Here is a 19539-nt window from a genome sequence, read left to right on the forward strand (position 1 = left end):
ATTGCTTCCCATACTATAAATTTATCATCAACTGAATGTAAATTTGTATCTAAAAAAAACAATCTGCTTTTTCATGAAATCACAAAAATCTTGATGTTTTAATAATATTGAATTAAATCTCCATCTGTAAGTTAATTCCTCTTTATCCATCATTATTGTCATTATCAAGGGGAATGATCTGACAATATTCTTGCTTTATATTCCATATTTTTTTTTACTCTGTCTTGAATATTCGTTGATAATAAAAAAATCTATCTTTGAATAAGTTGAATAATCTTTCATCAATGATAAAGTTAATTTTGCTACTTTTGATTTTATAACAACCTTTGTTGATCTATCTAAAACTGGGTCTAGACAAAAATTAAAATCTCCACCTATTAATATTTTGTCATATGCGTCAGCCAAATTCAAAAAGGCCTCTTGTATAAATTTTACATCATTTTTATTTGGTGCATAAGTATTCATAAGAGTCCATAGTTCTGAAAATATTTGACAATGTATAATTACATATCTCCTTGCAGAATCAATTAATACATTTTGTATTTTAATTGGTAAAGTTTTATTAACCAAAATTGCAACTTCCCTCAACTTTGAGATAAATGAAGCTGCGATAACATTTCCGACCCAATGTCTCTTTAATTTCTGATGTTCTATCTCTGTTAAGTGTGTTTCTTGTAAAAAAGCTATATCTATTTTCATTTTCTTAATATATATTAAAATTCTTTTTCTTTTCACTGGTCCATTAAGCCCATTAACATTAAAACTTTAAAAATTCAGTAAATTAGTCATTATCTTTAACATATATTATCTCCAATCTATAATAATACCTAATCTTTCAACTTTTGTAGTACCTTGGGGAATCTTTTTAAAATTCTTCATGTTGCTATGTGTCTCCCCCTTGATTGTCCAGGCAAAGAAAAATAGAATTAAGAAAAAATAGAAAAAAGAAAAATAGATTATTAAGAAAAAAATAAAAAATGTTGTGAATGAAAAAAAAGACACATTACCCCCCTCCATTGTGCGGGTCATGGCAATCGCCATGATTACACACGTGAATCCCGTAGCAATCGATCCGAAGTTCCCCCAGCTCCCCCGTAACATAAGAAAGTATATGTAAGAGATGAAAAAAATATCACTACTCTCGATTAATATTTCTCAAATTTTAACCTTTCTCCCCCGTATCATATAATCAAGAATATATTTAAATATCCTTCTGTCCTTAAACATCCATCAGTTCCATTCACTGTCCCCATCTTCATCTTTAATCTGTTGCACTTTTAAATGTTTGACTGCAATTAGCAAATATTTGGGAGTTCTTGTGTGACTTCTTTTGCATCCCGATAATCAGTAAAAAATCTTCTCTTTCTGTCATCCAAAAAAATGATCAGGGTTGCCGGGTGGCGCAATATAAATTTATAGCCTTTTTCCCATAAAACTTTTTTTGCTGGGTTAAATTCCTTCTATCTCTTCAAAAGGTCATAACTTATATCAGGATAGAAAAGAACTGTTTTCCCTTCTATCATCAATGGCCCGTTTCTCTTTCTGGCACGTTGGGCAGCCGTCTTCAGGATCTTTTCTTTATCTTGACATCTTAAGCATTTTATCAAGATTGATCGTAGGTTTTGATCAACGAGGTCTTGGTCTTGAGGCTCTGTGAGCCCTTTCAATTTCAATTAACTGGGTTCCTTCTTCCATTTCCAAAATTTCCGGGATCCATTTTTGAAAAAAAATTATTGGATCCTCTCCCTCTATACCTTCTTTAAGTCCAACAATCTTAATATTGTTTTGTCTGCTAAAATTTTCAAGCACATCCACTTTTTCCAACAACTGTTTTCTTTCTGATGTCCAGGCAGAAATATTACCTTCCATTTTACTCACTCTATCAATTCACTCCCATTGTTTCTTCCAAGTTTTTAATTTTCTTGTCCATTTTGTCCTGTCTTTTCATCATTTTATCAAACATAATCTTCATATTTTTAATATATTTTTATTACTTTTAAATGCTTTTAATTCATGCATTATCTGCACCAAAGTTTTTCTTATGTCTCCATCACCTCCAACCTCTTCCTGTTGCTCTTCTTTGTTTGTCTCTTCATCTTCATCTGATTTATCCAGAGAATCTGATTCCACCTCATCTTCACTTTCAGTTCCGATTGTAGCTGGGATTTGTAGTTTGGGTGGCTCGTGTTTGTGCATGCCCTTTCCTTCATGCATGCACAATTCCTGTTGCCTTTTTTTTTGGAAACAGTTGATGTTGCCGCAGTTTCCTGTTCTGTATCGCCAGAGGTAAAATGCAGTTGAGCCCAAGGCTCTTTCATAACGACAGGCTTTGATTCTTTTCCAACTTGTGTTGTCTTCAAAGTAGTAGTTTTCTTCTGCTTCTGTTTAGGAGGCATATCTTAAGACAATCCTGAATAGTTTATAAGTAGTTTTTAAAAAAGTATTTACTAACTTTTCTTCACAAACGTTATTTTACTGTTTTTATATATAAACGGGACAGCTGGATTTCCACGTCTCGATCCTACGTCATCACGTGACTTCCCCCGAAATTAATACATTTAAGAACAATTCAGAAGTTTCATCCTCCAAGAGGACCACAATCTTGCAGTAGAGTTTTGGAGGTTTGCATGCCTCAATGACCCAGAGAGCTATGTTGGCTGGAGTCAGTGCTCTTGGTAGGGTCACCTATGCCAAACAGATCGAAAAGTAGAGGCTGGACTAAGAGCAGTGCTTCAGCTCAGGACTAACTGCCCTGACTGGTCACAGCAATGAGATACAGAGAGATGGAGGACCTTCACTGTTGCCCTAAACACTAGCAGCATAAACAGGCAGTTAGCTTTATGGTCAACATTACTATTACTTTTTTTTTGTAAGTTTATATAGCTACTGAATTTAAATTTTTTAAATGCCACAATAAAATTTGAACTGCTAGATTATCCAGATCCTTGTATAAACAGGCAGATTAAGACAACCAAGCTTCACTTTCATAAGCATCATCAGGTTAGTTTATATCAATTTATTTGCAAATTACTTTGTTTACAGTACTAGGGTTTGTAGAATAGAAACCTTCCTGTTCATTTATACATTTTATATTTATTAGCAAGTTTGCTTAGGATCATGCCTCATGTTGGCTGAGTGCTTAGCTGAACCATCTTCTGTAGGCTCATGTGGGTTCCAACAGAAGTACAGTGGATTCTGGTTAATTGGGACATTGGAACGAGTACATTTTGGCCCAATTAAGCAGTTGCCTCAATTAGCTAAAAGTTTCATGGAAATGTTTAAAAAGGTATAAAAAGTCAAAACTACCATTTAACTGAATTATGAATTATGTATTTAAATTAAATACACAACAAATTAGAACACTAATACTACTACAGCTCAAAAATAATGTTTTTTTTCCCCAAATCGACAGAGGAAATTATCCGGTGTACCTGTATGCTGCCATATCCTTTTGATTGACTGTAAATGAAAATCAACACAGACACCTAGTGTAGATAACGGGCTGCCTCCATACAATATGATTGACAATTGCATCCTTCAAATCTCAGTTTTCACTATAACATTCAAGATGATTGTCGACACACACACAACTGACTCTATTTAAGAGCTGCTTAAGCATGGTAAAGCAGTTAAGTCACACAAATGGACACAAATGACGCTAGTTAGAACCTGTTCAGTAACAGTCTCCTGTCCCAATTAATATCCCAAATAAACAGAGAATCCCAGCAATTTGTCCACTGTACATATAAATAAATTAAACAAGTTATGCAAGAAGAGAGAAAATATATAGTGGAGTACTACACATGGTTCATTGTCCATTCAGAAATCTGATGGTAGAGGAGAAAAAGCAATTCCCAAAACATTGAGAGTCTTCAGGCTCCCGTACTTCCTCCTTAAGAGTAGCAATGAAAAGGGGACATGCCCCGCATGACTGAACTCCTTAATGATGGATGTCATCTGTTTGAGGCATTGCCTTCTTAAGATGTCCTCTTTGGGGAGGGTAGTGCCCATGGAGTTATTTGAGTTTGTAATTTCCTGAAGTTTTTTCCAATCCTTGACAGTGACCCCTCCATACCAGAAGGTGATACAACCAGTCAGAATGCGCTCCATGGTACGCCTGTAGAAATTATCTAGAGTATTTGGTGCCATACGAAATCTCCTCAAACTCCAAATGAAATATAGTCACTGTCATGCTTTCTTTGGAATTAAATAAGTTAGGCCCAGTAGATTTTCAGAAATGCTCACACCCAGGAACTTGAAACCACTCATCCTTTCCACTGCTGATTGCTCAATGAGGACTGGCGTGTGTTCCCTCTATTTTACCATCCTGAACTCCACAATCAATTCCTTGGTCCTACTGATGCTGATTGCTGCAACACCAGCTGATCTATCTCACTCCTTTACATCTCCTTGTCACCACCTGAAATTCTAACAATTTTGGGGCACCAACAAATTTATAAATAGCATTAGAGCTGTGCACAGTCACACAGTCATGGTTGTAGAGAGTAGAGCAACAGATGAAGCACACCTTTGACGTGTGCCAGTGTTGTCAGTGAGATGCTATATCCAATCCGCCCTGACTGTGGTCTCCCACTGCGAAAGTCGAGAATCCAGCTGCAAAGGGACATACAAAAGCCATTTTCAAAGGGCAATTTCTCTTCAGATTTGCCTTCATTACCATCTCCTCCCCATCCCCCATGAAACAAGTGTCCTTAAACCTTCCAGTCGAATGTTCAAAATAAGGTTTCTCCTAGCCTGCCCGAAGCAATACCTAATGACTAATCTAGATGAGGAAAATGCAACCTGATTTTAAAAAGGAGTTGCAAAGTAAACAACAATTCAGTTGGTAAGCAGACAACATAATGATATTTGCTTTTCCAAATTAACCTGGTATGAAATATTTGTTGTCACGTCTTTGAAAACATACTCAGTCTTCCTAACCTAGAAGCCTTGAATGAACCAAATTTGCATCTACTGAGGGCTAGATCTGTTGTATTCAATACTGACAATCCAGGATGCAACAAGTAGCCCTACTACAACCTTATGGAAAGGCCTTAGTGAAGCAAAAAGGCAATTTCCAGTGAAGCTAGAAACAATGAATTGAATAACAGTTGTGGCAGTAATTGCATGTTATTTGAATTGCTTTTCGAACACAAGCCCATGCAACTGTCACTGTCTAAAAACAGTTCACTCCAAGAATAGTGTAGTCTAATTTGCACACGTCTGACACTACTTAGAAACTGTTCAGCAAGACTCTCCTCTCCCAATTAAGTGGCGTAATGTCCCAAACAAAGGGGATCCCAGCTGTATTCTCAATTAGTTTTTGTTCTTTAAGAGTTGTCCCAAATAAGCGGCAGGACTGCCGAAGGGTCTAGGCCGGGGGTCGGCAACCTGCGGCTCCCGAGCCATTTGTGGCTCTTTCACCTCTGTGCTGCGGCTCCCTGTGGCTTTGGGAAATAATTGGTCAGTATTTAATTAAAATGTATTTTATGTTAGTTTGTTAGCTTTTGAAATGTAATTATGGTGATCTTGTACAACCTAAGTGTAGCGACACATTTCCTGCCACATCATAAAACGGCTCACAATTAGCCAGCATTCCGGCTAAGGGAGATAGCCTACGGGGGTTTGTGAGTACGCGTCTTTTGCAGCATCTGCGTCCATGGGGGCTGGGTTGAGGGAAGCTGAAAAGCAAGGCTGTTTAGTTCGAATAAAGCTATCTTTGACTGCAGTTTACTGACACCGCTACAACGTGTTTTTATCGCTGGCTGTCCAGACGGAAGGTGCTGAAACGCTTTGTCGCGTGTCTGGAAGAAGTGAAAACTTTCCTGGGCAGCAAAGGGCTCACCTTTCCTGAGCTGGAACAGCCAGAGTGGCTGGAAAAGCTACACTTCATGGTAGACATGACAGCGCACCTGAACACGCTGAACACAGCTCTTCAGGGGAAAGGACGTACAGCCCTGCACATGTTGGAGGATGTTTTGGCATTCGAGCGCAAGTTGACAGTGCTTGCCAGAGATTTACAGAAAGGCACTTTGTCTCACTTCCCCAATTTGAGAGAGTTCAAACAAGGTCACGACATGATAATTTCGGAGTATTTACATTCTGCAATCATCGCAATGCAAACATCGTTTGGGAAACGCTTCTGTGAGTTCAGAGAGGAAAAAAACACATTATCCTTCCCGGTCACTCCCTTAAGCATCGATCCTTCCCTACTGAATACGACTGCATTGGCAGGTGTGAGTCAACCTGATCTTGAGATGGAACTGGCCGACATAGCCGACAAAGACATATGGGTGTCCAAGTTTAGACGCTTGACAGCAGACCTTGAAGATGTTGCCCGTCAGAAGGCCGTTCTTGCTCAGAAACACAAATGGAGTGATATTGAAAACCTCACAGATGACAGCTTGCGATCCTATGTAAAGATGAAGGTGACATCATACAGCCCTGATGTGCAGACGCTGTGCGCTGAGGTCCAGGAGCAGAAATCCCATTAACCAAGTATGATAAATATTTTAATTGCCTATTATTTTACTCATATTCATATTTTTTCATTGTTCAGTGAAATAGTCCTTTCATTTTTCAGGATGACAGCTGGCTGACGTTATTTTTGGTTTGCTGCTGGCGGAAAATTTAAGTTCGGCGTTTTTCATAAATACAAGAAGGACTCAAATAGACATTGAATATTTTACTTAAAAGTAACTTTCAACCCAACGTCTTTTTTTCGGAGTTCAAAATGTTTTTGTTGCATGCAGAAATGTAATTTCGTTTTCTCTGCAGGAGTTCATCAATTTCATAAATGCAACACATTATAGTTTGTTTATACATAGCATAAAGGCAAATAAAACGTTGTATGCAGTGTTATTTCATTTTAAATGTCAAACGGGTTTTGCGGCTCCCAGTGTTTTCTTTTCTGTGGGAAACGGGTCCAAGTGGCTCTTTCAGTGGTAAAGGTTGCTGACCCCTGGTCTAGGCCCAAAACATTGACTGTACTCTTTTCCATAGATGTTGCCTAGCCTGAATTCCTCCAGCATTTTGTGTGTGTTGCTTAGATTTCCAGCATCTGCAGATTTTCTCATTTGTGAAACCAAAGATAAAGTTCATTTAAATATCAGACATTAAAATACTTCATAAAACTTTCTCAAAATTGAGCACTCCGAGGCTTTTTTTTCCCCTATTTTTTTTCCCCGTTTTTTAAATAAAAAAAGGAAAGGGAATACAATCACTTACCCTGCAGGAAACATGGTAGATAATTTACACAGAACTCTCACCATGACGTTGAATGGAGAGAAGATGATATTAAATATTTCTAACGTTTGAAACATAGAAGTTCTGTGAAGAATGGCATTAATGCCAAGGCACACAAATCTGTTATAGAATACAGGAATATTACAAATAGAAGCATTATGACCTTTCACCGAAAGCACTGCTTTTCTGCACCAAGCCATTTCTCAAATTCTTTAACATCCAAGCATTTTTAAGCAACTGAACTGCCACAGCTATCATGTTAGTCAACCATTGTAATTCCTATCATCTGGATTAAGAAATATTACTCATTTGTCTTGAATGACTGATCCAGTGTTTTGTGGTGGTGACTCCTGGTTTAAGGCATCTTAGTCGGGGAAACCTCATCTGCAAAGATGCACCATCAAGATTTGCAATTGCCCAAAGGACAACTTGCATTCACATTCTGCCAAATGCTCCCACCCCAGTATTCAAATTGGTGAACCTTTGTTCACTTCCTCAATCTCAAGAATATCTTTTTTTGGGAAAATTAGTACATGTGCATAATTGCAGAACTTTTGCTAAATAATCAAAGTTACAGTAATAATCATTTAAGTTACCAATGATTACCATAAGAACATTTGAGGATAAATGCATTATATAATTTATACTTATAAACATTTATTTTCCTATTCTTTGATTGGGGTTCATTGTTATGTACCAGCAGCAATAAATCACAAATTGAGTGTTTTAATGTTAAAACCACTATATTTATTAGTATCTACTCAAAAATATAGAAAATTAAACAAAATAAACAGAATTTAACAGTGTTAGGTGTGTGTGGCTCCCAAACTGTCAAGCTAAGGAGCGGTTCTTAAAGTCTTAAGATGGCAAACTAGAAAGGTCCAGTAATCCACGGAGTAAGTGAGGAGAGGTACTGGTAAATCCACGTTGAAATGTAGAGAGGAGGTGATCATGTAGAATTCCAAAGGTTCTTTGCTGGGAAAACAAAATAAGTGGCCGAAGATCTTATCCGTCAAGTCGTCCCGAAATCCACGTAGAAATGTCACAAGGTAAGTCTTGGAATAAACCCTAGTGCAAGTGGTTATCACAGGATACTCCAACAAAATCCACATATGGATCATACGAAGTGACAGTCATACATCCAATGTACACTGTGTGACACTGATCAACCCAATCCTTTGGGCATGGAAAAGTATCAGAAAAGTAACTGCCAGCAGCTTGCAGTCCAAAAACTTCCACTCGCTCTCCCTCTTCGAGAGTCCCAGTAGTCTGTTGCAGCTTTTTATACTGACGTCATAGTCCTGCCTCATCCAGGCATTTTAAAGTGACGCCCACAATAAACGAAACCGTGGTCACGTAACATCAAGAAAAATCAAATTGGAAAAGCTTTTACAGTCGGCCCTCTTTATCCGCGGGGGATGCTCAAGTCCCTTATATGAAATGGCACAGTATTTGCATATAACCTATGCACATCCTCCCGTATACTTTAAATTATCTCTAGATTACTTAAGTACCTTCTACAATGTAAATGCTATGTAAATAGTTATACTGTATTGTTTAGGGAGTAATGACAAAAAAAAGTCTGTACATGTTCAGTACAGATGCATCGTAGCTCTTCAGGGAACGCTGAACGGCATCAGCCGATCCTGATTCTCCTGTGATCTTTAAGTTCTTGAGGCTGTTGCACTTTACATAGCTAGCCAGCCATCCCTTACGAGCCTTAAACTCCTTCCTCTTGCTCACAACAAAACAAGTAATGAACAAGACGTGAGACAAACAATGCTCAACTTCCGGGTTTTAACGATCGGCGGCTGGTTGAATCTGTGCATGCGGAACCCACAGATAAGGAGGGCTGACTGTATAAAATCGTATCAACAACCAGGTCAGCTCCATGAACATTGCAACCCCAGACTCATGCTACCAGGGATATTACCATAGCCCTGTACACCTTCGCTCCGCTCACTTCTACAATTTAAAGCTGGATTTCTAACTTTACTACTTGAAGTCCTCAATCTAAAACATCTTTGCCTGTCTTTCCACAGTTTCTGCTTAAGCTGTTGAGCAAGTCTTATACTTTGCTTCATATAAAGCAACTGCATAACCTGCCAAACATGCATGCAAAGCTTAGCTATCCCACAGCAAGACACCTCAAGGTAATAGTCACTTTATACTTTAACTTTATTCCAATGACTGAGCAGTGGATCCTTTTCTCTGGCAATATTTCAGTTTCAGTCTTTTCTGGTAAGAGTCTCCAAGTGTCGTAATCGCTCTATATAAAAATATTCAAGAAAGCCTGCAATCAAATCTTTCTTTGTACAATACTCAGTACATGCAAATACATTTGCAGAGGCCACCACCTTGACAGTATTCTTTTGACAACAGCTTTGATTGCCAGTATAACTTCGTCCAATTACAACCCAGAAGAATAAGTTTTTGATTAGATTAAACATGAAGCTTATAATAGGAAGGAGAATGGTTAAATTATTTTTTAAAATTCCAATTCTGTAAAGCAAAAGCTCATCAGAAACTAAGCCACTTTCCTGGAAATCGCTATTTGCAGAAATTTGCCACACATGAATATTGTTTTAATTATACTTTTTAGTTCATCTTGGGCAAAGCTGCAAATTTAAGTTATTGCTATCCATCTTAATTATTTGCACAATACATCCACTGTAGCCCATCTACTTCAATGTTTAAGATGTTGTGCATTCAGAGATGCTCTTCTACACACCACTGTCATAATGCATGGTTTTTTGAGATACCATTGACTTCCTGTCAGCTTGAACCAGCCTGGCCATACTCCTCTAACCTCTCTCATTAACAAGGCATTTTCACCAACAGAGTACCAGCTCACTGGATTCCTTTTGTGTTTTTTTTGCATGATTCTCTGGAAACTGAACCTCTTGACCATTCTGCATGCTCTTATGCAACGTGTTGCTGCCACACAATTGGCTGATTAAATATCTGCATTAATGTATAGATATACAGGTGTCCCCCCTTTACAAAAGTTTGCTTTATGCCACTTCACTTTTACAAATGACTTGCATTAGTACTGTACAGTACCTGTTTTTGCTAACCGAAAGAAATTCGAAGAGGATTTTCACTTTTATGAAAAAAGGTGCCGCTTTAAACTTGTGTTTACCCCGAGAAAGACTACAAAGACCCTGAAGCCTTGCGTAGGCAGGTGTGCGTGTATGCGTGTACGTGCCTATTGTTTTCTACAAATCTGTTTTGGCTAAATCTTCCCGATTCTGGTAAGTGAAACTATACTGTACATACATTATTTCTACTTAATATAGGCTGTATATTTATCATACCATTCCTGCAACTATATGTTAGTGTTATTTTAGGTTTTATGTGCTATCAGGTAGATGGAGCTCTTCAGCCTGGGAATGCAGTCCATCTAAGAGAGGGAAAACTCTGATTTCAAACTTCTGCTGCCTTGCAGCTATACCCACTCATGAGAAAGGCTTTAGGAGTAAACCTTGAGGGCAAATCCGGAGCTGGAGTCCCCAAGGCAGTCCGACGTTGTCTTCAATCTTGTTCTGGCAACTCCCGCAATGACACTGGCACCAAGCTGTATCAGCCCTTGCCCTTCCCTTGAACAACATCAGTAGCGTGGAGAGGGGAGACTTGCTGCATGGGCAACAGCCAGTCTTCCATACAACCTTGTCCAGGCCTGCACCCTGGAGAAGACTTTCCAGGCGCAAATCCATGGTCTCGCGAGACTAACGGATGCCATACATGTGCTCTTTGATATGATTTGGTAGGTTATATTTTGGGTCTGGGAACGCTCAAAAATTTTTCCCATATAAGTTAATGGTAATTGCTTCTTCGCTTTACACCATTTCTGATTACAAAAGGTTTCATAGGAACGCTCTACTTTCGGATAGTGGGGGAAACCTGTATCTAATAAAGTGGCCACTGTGTATAGATTCATACGTGAGCAACTAAATATTAAGACTTCCAATAATATGGTGTATAAACATACAATTGTTGTCAGCTGCTGTTATTTATAATACTCAGCATCAATATCCTAATACTGCATTTAGATCAGTATAATGGGCCACCAAATAAACTGCCAGAACACAACTACATCAGACTGCAAAAAATGTACAAAATACATAAACAAGTCTTGTTTCTGATTACTTAACAATTAATCTCACTTTAAACTCCAGAATGTTGACTTTCACACTATGAAACCAAATACTTGGCTCCAATTTCTATATATCTTATTCATAGCTTTATATCAAAATACTGTACATACAAATCTACTCATTCTATTACCATTAGCCATCTCTCCTTCAACCTCAATATATATAAGTGCTTCACAGAAACCATCCTATCCAGTTGCATTATGGCTTGGCAAGCCAACTCTTCAGCCTGGGACAAGAGCATTGCAGACACAAATCAACATTTCATGGAAAGGAGACTCCCTTCAATGGGCCCAGGCTACGCTTTTCCACTGCCTTAGTAAAGCAACCAATATAATTAAAGACCTCTCCCACCCTAGATATTTCTTTCCTTCCCACTCCCAAGCACATAACACCAGGATCTAGAATATCTCTTATCTTGCTGTTAGTCTATTGAATGACCCCTCAGTACAGTGAATATGTACCTTTGACCTCATAGTTGACCTTGATATGTCCTTGCACCTTACTATCTGCACTTTCACTGTACTGCACTTTATAATTCACTAATATTGTTTTCCCTGCACTGATGTGATGAAATGTGTGGATGACATACAAAAGTTTTCCCACTGTACATGTGTTAGTAGTAATAATACCACCACTTCTTTAAACTTGTTCATCCTACAAGCATAATCAAAGACTTCTCCTTCCACAATTGACCTTGATCAATTTTCTTAGTTACCTCCCAAAGACAAAGTAAATCAGATTTAAGTTTTAGAAATTCCCTTGCATAAAACTTAGCCGACTCTTCTTAATCAGTCCCCGCCTTTCCAACTGAACATATTTCTTGCCCCTTAGAATTTGTTTCCCAATAATTTCCCTGCTTTAATGCAAGGCTGCAGTTTCCTGGTTTATCCCTTTTGCCCTTTCTAACTATCCTCCCATCTTCTGGTACCTCTTCTGTGAGTGAAGATTCCCATTAAATCTCCCCACCCCCAATCTTAAACCTAAGCTTTCTTGTTCATAGATTTCTCCAACCCTGGAGAGAAACATTTGCATGCATTCTTCCTATCTATTCCCCTCATAACGGCTTGTTCTACAAATGACACTGCCCTGGCTTGCATGTCCAGACAGCTGGATCCAACATCCATGATCAACCCTGACCAAAGGAGGCTTTGATTCCCCTCATGATTTCATGCCCCTCTGCAAGATCACTCCTCAATCTCCAATGTTCCAATGAATAAAGTCACAACCTGCTCACCTTTTCTCATTCATCAGTCTCTCACATACCAACATTGCTGTAAATCTCCTCTGCACTCTTTCTAGCTTAATGGCATCTTTTCTACAGCACGGCAACCCAAAATGAACACAACCTGGGTGGTGTCCAACCTGTTGGCATGAATATCGATTTCTCCTTCTGGTTTAAAAAAAATTCCCTCTGCTACCCTTTCTTCTATTCCCCAGTGGCCCCTTAACTCTTTTCATCTGCCTATCACTTCTCTCTGGGGCCACTCCTCCTTCCTTAGAAATATAGAAAATAGGTGCAGGAGTAGGCCATTCGGCCCTTTGAGCCTGCACTGCCATTCAGTATGATCATGGCTGATCATCCAACTCAGAACCCTGTACCTGCCTTCTCTCCATACTGCCTGATCCCTTTAGCCACAAGGGCCATATCTAACTCCTCTTAAATATAGCCAATGAATTGGCCTCAACTGCTTCCTGTGGCAGAGAATTCCAGATTCACCACTCTCTGTGTGAAGAAGTTTCTCCTCATCTCAGTCCTACAAGGCTTCCTTCCCTCACAGTCCACTCTCATGTCCTCTCAGATTCCTTCCTCTCCAGGCTTTTACCTTTCCCCAACCATATGGCTTCACTTATCACTTTCTAGCTATCTGCTTTCCCCTCTAACTTTTTGTTCTGACATCTTCCCCTTTCCTTTCCAGTCCTGAAGGGTCTCCACCCAAAATATCAAATGTTTATTCATTTCCATAGATGCTGCCTAACCTGCTGAGCTCCCCAGCATTTTGTGTGAGTTGCAGAAGATACAAAAGCCTGAAAGCTTGTACTACCTAGTTCTTATAGCTTCTATCCTGTTGTTTGGATGGTCCCCTAGTACGATAATATGGGTTCTTGACCATGCACCTTATTGTTCACCTGCACTGCACTTTCTGTACTGTAACACTACCTTACATTCTGTTATTGCTTTGCCTTCTACTACCTAAATGCACATTTATAAATTAATCTGTATGGGTCATGTGCAAGAACAGTTTTTCCACCATATATCTGGTAATAATAAACCCATCTACCAATTACTAAATTACAATATGGTTTCAATACAATCTAGTTTAGGGATCAATTTTAACTGGAATTTATATTATATCATAATATCTTTAGGTCACACAAGTAATATCCATTCCTAGAATTACCCTAAAATGCAATTTAAAAACTGGAAAAATGTAGGACAAAAACAAGCATCTGGAATATCTACTGACCATATTCTATTCCATTCCTAAATTTCTAGTTGGTCAACTTAATGAAAAGAAGTGTTCCTTCTCTGATTCTTATTCAGGTCAGCTCAGTCAGATCAAAGGTACAAAATTTAGCATACTTCTAAATAGGCATAGAATTGTATTAACTTTATTTTTCCCCTTTTGTAGTATGGCATTAATTTACCCAAGAAAGAAATTATGATTTTTCTCCTGAGAATACTTTGGCAAAACTAGCGTAATACCCTCTCAATCTACAGCAATTCCATTATTTATCCAATTGCAGCAAGCGAACAGCCTCCAATTGTTTCTCCATCTAAGTCCAAGTATCTATCTCTGGATCTACCAAAAACCTACCCTGCCCCCACTATTCCAGATACACACAGATCCTGAGACTATAGTTTTCACCTCCATGCCAAAGATCGAACTCAATACTTGTCTGAATATCTCCATTGTGTAATCTGTCACAATGCTTGCCTGACATTCAACAATGATTAAATATTGTGAAGATTAAAGACAGTGCCTTCATACCTACCTGAAGCTAGCTACTTACCAAATGTCTATTCAGCTTTATTGTCGACCCACAAATGAGGTTCTGACTATATATCCACATCATTATTAAAATGGTGAAAAGATCTATTAGAACAAGTGCAGTCTAAAACATCCCATTCAACTTTTCATAGTCTATGACTCAAGCACATCTACCAAGTTCTTACCTTGCTTGGATCACGTTCAAAGTCTACGTATTCTCTTGTGGGTGTTTGCCGCTGCTCTCCATGCCAATTTGCCGGAAAAAACTGCAGAGATAGATTAGTTCCAGTCGCCACAAAAGCCTTTCAGAAAAATCAATACAAAATATATCAGAGGAAAGGATTTTAAATAAATTATGCATTTTTTGTACATCAGTGTTGTGTTCCAAGGTTAGCGTCATACAGGCAGAACCTTATATTCTAAACTCTAGAATTGCATAAAATATGGACTCAATCAATTCTTATCAAGTGTACAGTTACAGGCATCCAATTTTGCTACAACATAGACCACAAATGGTCGATACTATAAGATATGTCATTAGTCAACATCCCAGCCATCAATCAACGTATTGTCACTTCTCAAAACAATTGTGCACTTTCAAAATTGGAAGATGCAGTAGTTCTTCTTTCTCTTGACATAAACAAACTAACTGAATTATGTAGCCTCACTATTATTAAAACTGATTAGTTACGTTTTTCATTTAAAAATATTTAAATATAGATGAAATTTCTCATGCTCTGAGTGATGCAAACATCAGGTTGACCTATGTTATTTATAGTAACTGTATCAGTGGCACCCTTAGGGGGCCTATGAGTGTGTGGGGGTGGGGGAAAGGGTGCAAGTCAGAGGCAAAAGGAAAAAGCAGACAGATTAGCCAAAGAGCAAATATGCTAATCACCCAAGTGAAAGAAACCAATCTCCTGACCAGAACTCATATATCCAATGTTTACTTTCAGACCCCGACAATTTTGCTCAATTGTGTACACAGTACACAAACTAATGCACTAAAATGGCATGAATCTAAAATAAGTTAAAATAAGTGTAGAAAATATATATTAAAAATAGTTCCCAAACCAGCAAGTCTCTAATCCAACAGAGTAAAACAAACTGACAAACAGAATCACAAGCACTATGATTAAATGCTTGCCTTTTCTTTCAAAAAAGGTAAATTTTCCCAAAAACGCCAGTCAGCATTATAATACTGTTAGGGATCACTAATCAGAATGAGAGTTTGAAATTTCAGCCTTGAATGACAGAGCCATTTGCACACCTAACAGCTGGATCCAAAGTAGTTCTGATATTGAATGTTCATATTGTTGGATAATGAAGTGTAGTCTAGTTGAACTAAAGGCCAAACTTTATTGCCTAAAAAAAACTTCAGTAGTGCCTGTTTTAATCAGACAGGTGGAGCATAGATCAAACCATGCTGGTTGAACAAAAAGTCCAAGATGAACTTTATTACACACACATCAAAGCATATAGAGAATGTGTTGAGGATGTGCTGGGACAGCCTACAAATCTCACCATGTTTCCAGTGCCACATAATATGCCCACAACTTATTAATTCATACATTTTCAGAATGTGGGAGGAAGCCCTTGCAGTCATAGGGACAACATATAAACTCTTTACAGGCAGCAGTGGGAATTGAACCCCGATCTTACAGTTGGTGCTGTACAGCATTACACTAACCACTATGCTACCCATTATGACAGTTCCAAGTTTCTCAGCCACACTTCAATCACAGGGTTCAAACTTGATCCAACTTTGAGATTAAAGTGTTGTTACCCACATTATATAGAAATGCAAAGGAAGGAATTAGAAACAAGTATGTAGCAACATGTGACAACACCTGAAGAGTTCATACACAAATAGACAGGACAACTGAGACACCTTCCACATATAGCATGTTATCACTCATTGTGAAAGCTCAGATCTAATGAGAGAAAACTGTCACTCACATTCCCATAGGGAAATTTAGAACATAAGTGAAAACATATCAATATAAAACATTACTAACTGTAAAAAAATACTCAATCATGTGAAATGAGTACATTATGCCTTGATTTTTATAAGAAAACTCTAATCCTTGCAATACTGATGCACCTTCCAGTGGGTTATTAAAGGGCATAACTGATACCGAGCTCTCTCATCAAGATTTGGAATGATCCATAAATTTACATTTAAAGTACAATGTTATAAGCCAAATGGCACTGGACTCTCAAACATTCCTTCTGATATAAACATATATCGATACATTACCTGGGTAAAGTAAACCCATGCACAACCTTCTACCCTCAAAGACCTTTTAAATTAATCTGATGAAACACATCTCATGTGAAAACCTGCTTGAACAGGTCCTTGAAAAATATACAGAAAACAAATTGATGTATAGATCCATAGCTATTAACAATGATGAAGCAGAGCATAAAGGTCTACATCTTGATCAAATAATTCAACAAATGATAGTCTATCCAATTATTTTTCTGCTTGAGGGAAGCAAACATTCCCAGGAGAACGTGAAAAATCTGGCAGCTTCCAAAGCAGGGAAAATACCAATTCCTTTTATATGTTCATCCTACATCCTACAAAACAATTTATTTAGCCTAATTCATGGAAAACACGAACTACATTCAATTGTAGACATGCCTTTTATACTCCACGCGTTTTAAAAAGTAACTCATAGATACTTAGAATAATCTAAAATGTTCTTTAATTCACCTTTCCGAAAGAAAAAAAATTGCTGCAAATAGCAAACGTGAATGGTAGGTAGGGTGGGATCAAGTATTAAACTTCGACCATCGTTCTACCAAGCTTTTCCATGAAGTGTTAATCTGGGTTTTTGCATTTGCATGCTGATTGAAAACAGAAACGTTAGTGGCGTTTACTATTTCAGCATGCAGGAGCACTCGGATCCAGCAATTTAGCTTGTTCATTCAAAGCAGCTTCGGTCCACTGCCGGCATCGAGGACCGAACATCAAGAAGGAAGTGAGGAATATCCTGGGTACTTACGATCTCAGACCTGCCGTCCCTGCAGGCATTTTGAAACCGCATCTGTCTCTCGTCGTGCGGCCGATCGCGGAAACCCGTGTACTTAATCTGTTAGAAAGAAAGTCAAACTCTCACTGAAGCGATAAACGACCAGCCAACCCCACCCCTCCCCCCAACAACAGAAGAGAGAGTCAGGACATCGAAGTTAGAGGGACAGGAGGGTGAGGGTGAGGGCGAGTAACTTCCAGCAGATGACCAGCGCCTCTGACGCAACAGCCGGTGGATCGGCTCCAGCTGATCACCATGTGTGCGCCTGCCGGCCGCGCTTCTCCATCCCCCCTCCGCTCTCACCTCACATTCCCGGCTGAGTTTGCGGAAGAACTCCTCGTTCTCGAACTTGCTCCTCTGATCGGGGACGACCCGCGGCATCTTTCCCGAGTCTCCGCCCGTCTGTCTCCGGCGGGCTGGGTGTGGGTGTCTGCACTCCCCGGGTCGGGTCGGGTCGCGCCGCGCCGCCTCTCTAACGGACTCCCGCCGCTCACGCGCTCACTTCCTCCTGCCTCGCGGCGCCTCTCCAACAAACCGCCCCCTCCCTTCTCGAGCTCCCACTTCCTCCGCGAGTAATTGAACTTCTCTCACACTGCACCATTCACAAGGGCCGGCAGCAGCGCGCAGGCGCACTCGCCTTTCTATTTAAACCCAGCTCCAGCGGGCTTCGTTGTAGCGCGCAGGCGCACTGGTCCTGGCTCCACAGTGCTTTTTAGGCGGGCTTCGGCACGGCACGCAGGCGCACTGTTCTCTCTTTTGACCTGCTTGCGGTCCCGCTGTTGGCTGTTCTGACGAGGTCCGTAGATACAGATTTTTTTAAAAACAGACTTTCTAACATACTACAGGTGCAAGAAGTCTGTGAACTATGAAGTAATATTGAGGTTTCCCGAAGAGCTACAGTACAACGCAGGAAATCGACCAGGTTAGGGCTGGAGCCTCCATGTGCTAAGCAAAAGCAGCTTCCGCTGCTGCACCCATAGTTCCAATTTACATGATTTGTACAGCCTGAAATTTTCCTATTTGTTTGGCAGCGTGTAGTTTTCTTTCTGGCTTGACAACTTGAAAAGAACACGTCACTACACATCAAGGAAGTTCCCTTTGCCAGGCTCACGTTGCCTCCTGGTTATTTTCGTTTTTCTTCTGAAGTATTTGTTTCTGGAAGAGCCTGTCGCTATTAGTAATACAAAATTACAGTAGTGTGAACCTCACCTCACCCCCGGTGTCAAGTCTGGATCGTGCATTAAACTAAAATCTTTAAGGTGTAATCCTCCAATTTAAAAACAATCGTACTAAATTTTAGGATCAGGGCATTATTGAAAAGGCCAGCTTTAATTGGTCTCAAATTAACTGACTTGCTATCTCGTAGAAGTCAACTGCATTGGTGGGTCTGTAGCCAAACCTGATAAGGTTCATTACTTTAATCCCCCAAATTAGTGAACCAGATTATTAGCAAGGTCTGCTCGTGCCATATGGAACTTGCAACCTGTCTTAATACCACCTATATGGAAAAATGTTCTCCGGGGTGGCCTTTCAGACTCGATGCTCCATTAAAAATTCCGAGTATCTTAATTCGCACCGAGTACTCTATATCCATGACCTTTTGCCAGCTTCTCTACAATGGCTCCCACTACGACATCTCCCATTTTCTAGTTCTCGTCTCTGTCTGGTTTGTCTTTGCTTACAGCTCCTGATCACTTGTCTTTCCTACTGTAACCTTACATTAAAGCATTTTGGGTAATAGAACTTCACCCTTACAGAGCTAACAAATCATCAGCAACTTTTTTGAGATATAGAATAAAATTTAGCTCTAATTATGTAATTTATGTGCTAAAAAATAAAAAAAACAATAAATACAGAGGATGGAGCTATTTACCATCATCTTCAAATTCCTAGATCAGGGACTCAACATCTCCCTTTGCAAGCCACACACATAAAATGCTGGAGGAACTCAGCAGGCCAGGCAGCATCTATGGAAAAGAGTGAACAGTCAATGTTTCGGGCCAAGATCCTTCATCGGGACTGGGAAAAAAGAGGTCCTGACAAACAGACTGCAAACAGTAAGCAAAGGCTGCAACATATCCACCACTATTATCCTCAACACTGATGCGC

At 39.3% G+C, this 19539-nt stretch overlaps 1 protein-coding gene across 3 annotated transcripts in view; it reads right to left on the reverse strand.

The window, feature by feature from the left end:
* The window catches only part of cbfb (core-binding factor subunit beta), a 119325-nt gene extending 101244 nt beyond the window's left edge, over positions 1-18081 (reverse strand). The window contains exons 1-3 of one of the 3 annotated variants that reach the window (XM_059992616.1): positions 17734-18081; positions 17404-17490; positions 14578-14694 (exon numbers count right to left, since the gene is read on the reverse strand). In XM_059992616.1, the coding sequence (XP_059848599.1) occupies positions 14578-14694; positions 17404-17490; positions 17734-17811 (282 nt within the window). In that variant the 5' untranslated portion in view covers positions 17812-18081. The remainder of the gene's footprint in view (positions 1-14577; positions 14695-17403; positions 17491-17733) is intronic. The other 2 variants (XM_059992615.1, XM_059992614.1) reach the window with 2 other exon arrangements.
* Between the last annotated feature and the right edge of the window lie 1458 nt (positions 18082-19539).

The sequence above is a fragment of the Hypanus sabinus genome, chromosome 17, assembly GCF_030144855.1.
Source record: "Hypanus sabinus isolate sHypSab1 chromosome 17, sHypSab1.hap1, whole genome shotgun sequence".
NCBI classification, from domain to species: Eukaryota; Metazoa; Chordata; class Chondrichthyes; order Myliobatiformes; family Dasyatidae; genus Hypanus; species Hypanus sabinus.